Below are 9258 nucleotides of genomic sequence, written 5' to 3' on the forward strand. Positions count from 1 at the left end.
TTTTTTTTTTTTTTTTTTTTTTTTCCTTTTTAAGACAGGGTCCCGTTATCCAGGTCAGGCTGGCCTTGAGCTCACTTTGTAGCCCAGGTTGGTCTCTGAACTTTTTTTTTTTTTCTTTAGCAGAACCAAGAATTGAACTCAGGCCCTTGTGCTTGCCAGGCAAGTGCTTATTCTACTGAGCCATTTCCCCAGCCTGGTCTCTGAACTCTTGATCATTCTCCTGCCTACAGCCTCCGTAGTACTGGGATCACAGGCATGCGCCACCTTGCCCAACCTATCAAATTTTTCCAACTAATTTAAAAAAAGGTGAATATAGCCAGGTGTGGCACATGCCTATAATCGCAGCACTAGAGAGGGTGAGGAGGAGGACTGCCATGAGTTTGAGGCAGCCTGGGATACACAGAGTTCAAGGCCAGCCTGAACTACATAGTGAGTACCCTATCTAAAAAAAGGGTGAAAACTGTTTATATCTTCCTCCTTGGCATCTTCTCTTGGGAAGCCAGTTTTGGACCCCTGATACAGATGAATGTTTGATGAGGATATTTTTAATAATATAAGTTAGTGAAAATGTTTAAAAAGGCAATTTTTATAGTCACCCTATGGTTTTCAGGGAAATCAGTGAGCAGTGGGGATAGGAGACTTTAGCCTTACCATATTTTCTAAGTTCTCTACCCAAGTTTCTGTGTGAATGCTTGAGAAAGATTGGGAATGACCCCACTGTCTGGGCAAGTGGGTTTTCATAGGTGGACCTCATTTTCTTTAGACCATGCTCGGCAGCTGACCAAGAGCATGATGCGGAAGGCCACAACAGACAACCTGATCAAACAGCGGGAAGCAGACATCCAGAACTTTGTCAGCTTCATTTCCAGAGACTCCATACAGAAGTCCCTGCAGATGTACATAGAAAAGCTCAAACAAAAGAAATCCTAAAGCAAAGCTACCTGCCTTGTAGGTTTTGCTGTGGTCCAAAGGGGATTGTAAACAAGGTAATTTTCAACTCACTCAGCTGTTTTCTGATCTTAAGGAGTGCCATCTCTTGTGTCCCAGTATCCCAAGGCCCCACTGTAACCCCAAGTGCCTCTGTGCCTTGTGGGAAGGCAAGAGGGTTGAAGAGCAGTACCTAAATTTTTGGATTTAATGGCTGGTGGGTCCTTGTGGGCCCAAACAAAATCAGTCTCCTTTCCCAAAGCAGAATTATGAATAAAGTCTTCAGGCTGTCCCATACCTAGCCTTTGGCTACTTGCTTGCTGGAGGCTTTAAAGACCAAGTAAGGCTCACAGGACCCTCCCCCAACCCCCACCCCACCTCCAGAAAAAAACTTTGGCACCATGCTTGCTAAGTTGGATGGAGTACACAGCTATTCAAAAGATCTGGCAGCATGGAGAGGGAGCCCCCAGAGCATTAGATGTCCAAGGCATGCACTATTGCCAAAATCCTGAATCTTAATTTTAGAAAAACCGAATTTTTTCTAACCTCTTGAAACAAAGACTCTCTTCCATATAATTTAGGCCAGTTTCCAAATTCTGCCCAAGTTGAACTATTTCAAAATCTGGAAATCTCATCAGACCCCTGTGCCCATGAAACTGCTTCTTTCTGCTCCTGAAGTAGTGGGCTCACCCCAGGCACAGAGGCTTACCCTACAGCAGGTCCTCGCCCAACCCAGGGCTGCTAGAGAGGAAACCACACAGACCTGTCTCCAGACAAGGTATGCAGTCTCTGGGTAGAACCTTCTAGCCTTGAGTCATATGTGTGGTATGGGAGAGACCCCAAGTAGCCTGCCCATGCTGAGGAGCTCCCCAAAAGTCCCAGGGCAGATGACTGACTGAGGACCTGTGGCCAGGTTCCCCGACTTCCCTTTGTAGAACTAAATGAGGCAGGACCTCTAATTCAGACAAGTCCCCTGGGGATCCCTAGTGCCAGGATGGATGTAAAAGCCTATTTTGAAATCTATCAAGGTCTGGAAAGCTCTTGTGTGATGCAGTACCATGCCAGCTACACTAATGGAGCAGGCTCTTGGAAGCACTTGCAGCTGCAGGAGAAAGAATGGGCAGTTTCTGAGCTGCCTTTGGAGCTAGTACAGTCAGAAGATTACAAGTTCCCACCAGAATAAAAAGTAGGGAGGACAGATTCTCTGTGTTCCCTAAGGAGGCTGGGATCATCAGCCCACTGGGTGGTAGATCCAAGGCTTGTACCCCAGAAGGGCAGGGTCCTAAGACAGGAGCCAACCTGTGTGATCCTGGCTGAGAGCAGCTTGTTTATTAGGCAGAGACTGGGAAGTACTGCACAGAGCACCATATGTAGCTGCTCCTCACAACAACCCTGAGAGGTAGGTAGTGTTAGCCTTACTTACAGATAGGGAAACTGAGGCTCTGAGTAGTCCCTAGAATGTGTCCGTGGACATGTTCCTGCCCAGGTGACCCCGTCCTGCATCCTCATGGGAGAATAGCCTGCCTGCCACCTGAATGGTGCCACATTTTGTGGCCAAAGTTAGATGACATTTCTGGCCAGATCTCCGGGCTATCTATGGGACTTGAAGGTCACCTCCACAGGAAAATGGTCACTGATGGAAAGAGCCTGAAAAGAGAAGGAACAGAGCCTAAGCAGTCCTGTAGTACAATGGGTCCAATAATTATACACAAACCACTGCCTCTATGGGAAGGGGACCAGTAAGGCCTAGGTGTCCACCCATTACTGTCCACAGTTGGTGTCTGTGGGAACAGCAGAGGACCCAGCAAACACCCTGGTGGCACGGGCTGAGGGTCTGTAGACCTTAGGCCATAAGCATTTTGCAAGGGAAGCAGAAACAGTATCCTAGCCTTTCCTCCTAGTCTGTGTCAGCAAGGCCCAAGACGGGATTTCTTCCCACACACCTGAGCCTGATCTAGGCCGAATTCCTCTTGAAAGTCGTGCACAGCCGCAGAATGGGGCTTTAGGCTCCTCCGCAAATGGGCACCGCACACCACAATGCGATCATAGGCACAATCTGAGTTGCCCACCGTGGTGTCAGCACTGTCAGGGATGAGCCATTTGAAGACTTCACTGCTACGTAAGCGGATGGCTGCCCAGTCCTGTGCCCGCACATAGTTGCAGTCCGCATTGAAGTCACCCAGAAACAGCATGTCCTGTGGGTGCCACTGAGGTCTGAGACTGGCTTGGTGACCCAAACCCCTGGCATGCACCAGTGGGACTCTGGGACCAAGAACTGGGTAGTGAGCTTACATCAGTGCCCCACTTGTTGATCACGTCCAAGTACACATCATAAAGGGCATCAATCTCAGTCACAGCCTGGTGAGGTGCTGCATGCAGTGGGATTAACACCAGCTCTTTGGCAGCTGCGAGGGCAAGAGGTGTTACGGGGGGATGGGCTGAGGAAGGGAGAGCTTTCCAAGTGTACCCTTGAAGATAGGGACTTGGGAGGACTGGAGCCAACCTCACCACAGCTGGGGATGGAGAATTTGACCACAAAAGGATCCCGGCTAAAGACATCTTCTGGGTCTGGGTACTGGTATGTCTCCACAACCGACACTGCATCTTTCCTGGGAGCAGAGGCCTGGTGGTCCACTAAGCCTGCCACCTGGGCCCTGCACGCCCCTCCCTGCAGGCCCCTGATATCACCTGTATATGTATAGGTACATCTCCTTGTAGTGGTCCCGACCCAGTGGCTTGCTGCTCACAAAGCTGTACTCATGCTTGGACTCGCTGTGAAGAGAAGGGCCAAGCTCTGTGTCAAGTGCGACACTGAGACAACTATCAAGATTGAGGGTTCACACAGGGGTCGTGTTCACCACACCTGTTGATCTGCTCCAAGAGCACTGTGACAGCACTCAAGTCTGGGTCCCGCACCTCCTGCACAAGCATGATGTGGTAGCCAGCCAGGATCTGGGGGAGGAGTTGTTAGGTCGAAGAGCTTGTCAAACATGCCCTGGATCCCAGTCTGCCCCCACACCCCAAGCTGTGTTCCTGGTCTTACTTGTGCGATGACACTGCCGCAGGCTGGGTCCGACACTTTTCTGTCCCCAAAGCTCTGGATGTTGAAGGCTCCAATGCGCAGCGCCACAGACCCCTCAAACCCCAGCACCCAGACTGCCACCAGCAGGGTGCCACGCCCACCCATGGCAGAAGCTGAGGAGTTGAAAGGGTCAGGAACAACCTGGGAGTAATACCCAACCACACCCTGCCGGAGTCTGCTGGGTCTGCCCCCAGCACTGGCCTTGGAAAAAACACATTCACTCCTACATTCGCCAGGTCAGCCCAGCCCTCTCTATCCCCAGTGATGCACCAGGCTCTCCCAACCATGGAGATTCTACTGCATAAGTAAAGTTAAATACAGGGATCCTGTTCCCAGCCAGCCAGCCTCCAGCTCAACCTAGTCTCAAGACTTACCTGAGAAGTGGATTAAGTTGTGGCAGAGGCTCTGAGGTACTGGTCCTACTGGGGACCTGAGGTCTGTCCTGGCCCAGCAGGAGCTCTAATGATGCAAGGCCTGGTGGGTGGGTATTTGAGGCCCTGCTCCAGGGAGGGGCAGGGCTCCCCTGGGTCCCGCCTCCATCGAGTACAGGGCAGAACTACTAGCTCCCATTCTCAAAGAAACCCCAGAAAGCAAGGGACAGATGTCCTGAGCCAACTTTAGTGTTCCAGGCTTATCCCACAGCCACCTAGGAAGCCCCTGGAGGCCACCTAAGGATAGCCTCAGGACTTCAGAAAAGGAGCGGTCACATCCATGGCCCAGGCCTTATTCTCATCTCCACTTCCCCAGAAAGTAGGTCACCTAGAATCTGCTCCTTGAGCCACATCCTCTTGGGAAAATAAGCAATCAGGAAAGACTAGTCCTATTCCAGGTCCGACATCCCCTGTTGCTTTGCCTATACCTGTCCTCACCTCAGAGTGAAAAGCTGTGGCTGTTCAACTTGAGGTTCCTGGGTCTCAGCCTCAAACTTTAACCCATGGCAGCCCAAGGTAGGAGGCTGGAAAGCAGAGCATTTCCCCAACCCCACAGGCCTAGAGAAGCTGGGGTCTTACCTCCAGCTGGAAAGAACAGTGGCAAGAGGCTGCCTGTCAACATGTCAGAGACACCCATAAGCCAGAGGAGCCACCAGGGCTGACAATACTCCTGGGCTGGTGGCCAGGAATCTGAACAAGTGTGGCTTGGGCAGGAGGTGCTGCCAGAAGTCACCTCCAAAGGCCACTTCCCAACATCACAAGCTCCAAGTTTCCACGTTTTATTGTAAAGCAACAAAAAACTTCCACATATTTACACACCATCTCCTTTGGATGCCTGCAAGTCTCAGCTGTCTTCTCTACCAGACCAGGTAGGCATGGGTGGACACTGAGGATCCTTACCTCTGCCCCTGCTGCTGCCCCAGCCCAATGGGATCCTGCAGGCCCCGTGCTAAACGATGACTGTCTGCACCTCAAGCGGGCCCTCTGGGGAAGCAATGACCAGCTCGCCTGCATGCTCGAGGATCTCGATGTCCTCTGATGACACCATTGTCACAGTGGCCTGTTCAGTGCCATTTGAGCCTGTGCGGGCTGCAAGCACAGTACCCTCACTGATAGCTGAGGCCAGTGTCATGGCCACTTGCTCTGTCAAGCTCTCAGGGGTGGCAATGGTGATGGTGTCTGCAGAGGCTGCCTCCGAGCCCAGCCCTGCCTCCTGGTCCATGGTCACATTCTGGACAATGATCTGGTGCCCAGCACTGGCCTGGTGCACAATCTGCTGTACCACCTTCATGATGTGGCTGTCCACCTGCAGGAACCACAGCTCAGCCCAAGAGACTGCTCAAGGGGCCAGACCAGCCTCCCACCCTTGCCAGACCCCTCACCTCTGTCTGGGTGCCCTCAATAACCTCTGTAGCTTCACTGGTCTCCGCATCATCTGCAGTGGCCTGGACAGATGGTCAGAAGTTAGTCTGGACCATGCTGGGCCCTGTCCTAGCCCCACCAGTTCCACACCCACCTCAATGATGTACTCTTGTGTGTCAGCCACCACAGATGAGAACTCTACCAACACAGTGTGGGGATCCTCAGACAGCACAGTGGCAGCTGCTGAGGGACTCTCCTCAGACACCAGCAATTCTTCCACTTCCACTAGGCAGCCTCCTGCCAGAGTAGGGAAGCTCAGTCATGACCAAGCAAAGCCCCCAGCCCTCATGCCTCTCACCACCCACTGGCCCAGACCTTTGGTACGCAGGTGCCGGTTGAGCGTGCCATGCTCAGCAAAACCACGGCCACACTTGTAGCACTTGAAGGGCTTCTCTCCAGTGTGGTGCCGCACATGCCGCACGAGCGACCCCTTCTCCCGGAAGCCTCGGCTGCAAAACTGGCAAACGTGTGGCTTCTCTTCCAAGTGTGTCCGGAAGTGCACCTGCTGGGCATTCTGTGGACACCAGTCCATGCCAGCCTGGTCTCAGCCAGAGCGGACCAAGGCTATCCCCACCCACTGCTGGGCCTGAGAAGCAGAGACTGAGCAGGCTGAGGATGGGGGAGGCAGGGATAGAAGGGGTCCATGTGGCCCCAGGGCTACACAACTAGTCAGACACCAGGGTCCCACCTTAGTCTTGTAGCGCTTGCCACACTGGGGACAAGGGAAGGGCCGCTCATCGGAGTGGACACGCCGGTGGCCACGCACATGGGCGATGGTCTTGTACAGCTTCCCGCAGTCCCCACAGCGGAAGCGGCGCTCGTGCACATGTACCTCCTGGTGCTTCTTGAGCAGGTAGGCCTTGGGGAAGGCCTTGCCACACTGTGCACAGGGGAACGGCCTCGGCCCTGGGACCACATACAACATCAGCCAGGCCTGCCACCCACAGCACATGTGGCCACCTACTGCAGAACCAGCCATCCTGGCTGCCCCCAGGCCTCTCACTGTCCACGGACCTACCTGCCCTTATACCACCCACCTGTGTGGCCTCTCTTGTGAGCCTCCAGAGTGGCTGCTGTTGGGAAGGTCTCACTGCATTGAGGACATGGGTGGGTCCTAGGCACAGTGGAAGCTTCACTGGACACCTGCTGGGGGACCACAAACAAGCCTCCAGCACTCACTGCAAGTTGTACCTCTGGCACACCAAGGATAAGACCAGTACACCCACCCTGGCCAGCTCCCTCATCATCCCAGGGAAGGTAGTGAAGCAGTGCTACTACCCACTACAAGGAGCACAGGCATCATTGTGATCCAACTCCTAGGTCCAGCCCCCAGGAGGAGAATGCCAAGATGAGACACCTACTGTCTCCATCTGCTCAACCTCCAATAGTGGGAGTTCTGGAGGTCCATCTCCCAGGGGCTGAGGACTAGACCCAGAGGTTGGGACTGGCTCGAGGGCACTCTCCTCTCCAGTGACCCGCTCAAGAACGATGCCAGAATTCTGTATAGCCTGGTGCAACAGGTTCTCACGGCTGCCCTCACTGGAACAAGGAAGTTCTTCAGGGCCTGGAGGCTGCAGAGAAAGCAGAGAGGCAGGTTGGCCCCAGCATACAACACACCGTACAGTGCAGACTCACACCAGGTCCATGGCCCCCAGAGGCACTGTGTAGTCTTAGAGCCCTGTGGTGCACAGCCTCTAGCCCTAGCTATTTTGCTTTCATTAGGTGAAGCCTGGTCCTCCTCACTCCTACCTTGACCTCTGCTCAGTCAACCCCAGGGCCCTTCCCCTGCCCTGCCTGCCCTCCACCATGCTACCCACCATCTAAGGATCTCTTTAGTTCTTCTGTAGGCAAACTGAGCTCCTGCCAGCAGCTCTAACTGCCTATTCCTGCTGGAGTCAGTGCCAGAGTAGAAAAATGGCAAAATGAGGGGTTGGGGAGATAGTTCAGTGGCATAAGTGCCTGCCTAGCAAGCACAAAGTCCTGAGTTCAATCCCCAGTACCACTACCTACCCCCCCGAAGGGAAAAAAAAAAAAGCAAAATGAGCAGAGGGCAGAACGGAGAGTGGCCCTACCTCTGGGGCCAGGGGTTTCATGCCCAGCGGCAGTTCCTGCATCTGGACGTGGACTTCATGGATGACAGTGCCCTTTGCATCTGTCACCAGATGGATTACTGGTGATGTGTCCATATGCTCACCCGTCACTGATGAAGACGTAACTGTCCCCATGGTAGAGGCACCTGAGGCTTTAAGGCAGAATTGAGTGAGTTCTTGAAGCATTTCCCTTGAGCAGTGGTACCTAGGCCAGAGGCCAAGTACAGGAACAGCAGCCCCAAATACCCAGGAAGATCCTACCATGCTGACCTGTAGGCATATCCTCTTTGCCCACAACCACGTCCTTGCTCATAGTGAAGCGAATTTTTTCTGTACATGGAGTGAGAGACTTGAGGTGCCTAGTCAGCGCACCAGACTCCCGGAAGCTCTTCCCACACTTAGCACACTTATATGGGCGTTCATCTGTGGAAAGAACAGTCAGCCTTCAGCAGACATCAGCCTGTAACCCTGTGACAAGGGGAAGGCAGCCAAGGAACCCCTGGCTTTTTATTTAAGAAACGGACACAGGCCAGGGGGTAGGGTACCCCCAAGGCCAGCTGGGAAGGTGAAGCTCACCTGTGTGCCTCCGGTGGTGCCGGATGAGTGAGCCCTTAGTCCGAAAGGAGGCCCCGCAGAGTTTGCACTCATGGTCCTTACGGCTACTGTGGGTGACCATGTGGGCCTTGAGGATGCTGCCCTACAGGGGAGGGGCAGTGAGGCTCAAGGCACTTCCCTGGGTAGAAGACAGGAAGCCTGGCCAGCCCTTGGCCCCAGGGGCTCACCGTCTTGAAGGTCTTGTGACACAGCATACACACATAGCGGCCATCCTTGTTCACCAGCAGCTTGGCCTGTGCCTGCTCACCCTCCACAGCAAGCTCAATTCCCTGATGGCTGGGACTACCTGGAGTCTCTGCCACCTCAGCGTCCCCTGGCTCAGCATCAGCAGCCACAATGACCTCTTTAATATGTCCACTACCTGAGGAAAGGCAAGTCACCATAAGCCTTGAATAGTACCATAAGACCTGCCTGAAAAGATCCGTACAGAAGCTGGGCATGGTGGTGCATGCCTGTAATCCCAGAACTTAGTGAAGGCTGAGGCAGGAGGATCGCTGCCAGCCTGGGTTACAAAGTGAGTTCAAGGCCATTCTGAACTACACAGTAAGATCCTGCCTCAAAAAGATAACCCCCCCCCCCAAAAAAAAAACCATCTGGGGGAAGATAGCTCAGTGCCATAAACACCTACCTGGCAAGCATAAGGTCCTGAATTCGATCCCCCAGTACAAAAAAAAAAAAAAAAAAAAAAAAA

The 9258-nt window shown here is 53.3% G+C and overlaps 3 protein-coding genes across 9 annotated transcripts in view; 1 reads left to right on the plus strand and 2 right to left on the minus strand.

The window, feature by feature from the left end:
* The window catches only part of Eci1 (enoyl-CoA delta isomerase 1), a 23938-nt gene extending 22735 nt beyond the window's left edge, over positions 1-1203 (plus strand). The window contains exon 7 of the mRNA XM_004628103.2: positions 764-1203. Within this exon, the coding sequence (XP_004628160.1) occupies positions 764-930 (167 nt within the window). The 3' untranslated portion in view covers positions 931-1203. The remainder of the gene's footprint in view (positions 1-763) is intronic.
* Positions 1204-2229: 1026 nt separating this feature from the next.
* On the minus strand, positions 2230-4138 carry Dnase1l2 (deoxyribonuclease 1 like 2). The gene is made up of 7 exons (XM_023711413.1): positions 3971-4138; positions 3791-3879; positions 3616-3699; positions 3436-3536; positions 3220-3332; positions 2871-3122; positions 2230-2574 (listed from the first exon to the last, which is right to left on the minus strand). Exons 1-7 carry the CDS (start codon positions 4112-4114, stop codon positions 2518-2520), a joined length of 840 nt encoding a protein of 279 aa, XP_023567181.1. The 5' UTR covers positions 4115-4138; the 3' UTR covers positions 2230-2517.
* Positions 4139-5366: 1228 nt separating this feature from the next.
* E4f1 (E4F transcription factor 1) overlaps positions 5367-9258 on the minus strand; it is an 11539-nt gene continuing 7647 nt past the window's right edge. For 2 of the 7 annotated variants that reach the window (XM_023711412.1, XM_004627862.2), the window contains 11 exons: positions 8735-8928; positions 8529-8649; positions 8214-8375; positions 7935-8104; positions 7224-7433; positions 6900-7008; positions 6551-6768; positions 6178-6376; positions 5957-6099; positions 5823-5885; positions 5367-5746 (listed from right to left, as the gene is read on the minus strand). In XM_023711412.1, coding sequence (XP_023567180.1) covers positions 5390-5746; positions 5823-5885; positions 5957-6099; positions 6178-6376; positions 6551-6768; positions 6900-7008; positions 7224-7433; positions 7935-8104; positions 8214-8375; positions 8529-8649; positions 8735-8928 — 1946 coding nt within the window. In that variant the 3' untranslated portion in view covers positions 5367-5389. The remainder of the gene's footprint in view (positions 5747-5822; positions 5886-5956; positions 6100-6177; positions 6377-6550; positions 6769-6899; positions 7009-7223; positions 7434-7934; positions 8105-8213; positions 8376-8528; positions 8650-8734; positions 8929-9258) is intronic. The other 5 variants (XM_004627861.3, XM_004627860.3, XM_023711411.1 and 2 more) reach the window with 5 other exon arrangements.

The sequence above is a fragment of the Octodon degus genome, unplaced genomic scaffold (assembly GCF_000260255.1).
Source record: "Octodon degus isolate 3935 unplaced genomic scaffold, OctDeg1.0 scaffold00021, whole genome shotgun sequence".
Classification (NCBI taxonomy): Eukaryota; Metazoa; Chordata; class Mammalia; order Rodentia; family Octodontidae; genus Octodon; species Octodon degus.

Coding starts and splice junctions, on each gene's coding strand:
- Dnase1l2 (XM_023711413.1), bottom strand. CDS start 4,114: ATGGGTGGGCGTGGCACCCTGCTGGTGGCAGTCTGGGTGCTGGGGTTT. Junction 3,880..3,970: donor GCGGCAGTGTCATCGCACAA/GTAAGACCAGGA, acceptor CTCCTCCCCCAG/ATCCTGGCTGGCTACCACAT. Junction 3,700..3,790: donor CTCTTGGAGCAGATCAACAG/GTGTGGTGAACA, acceptor TTCTCTTCACAG/CGAGTCCAAGCATGAGTACA.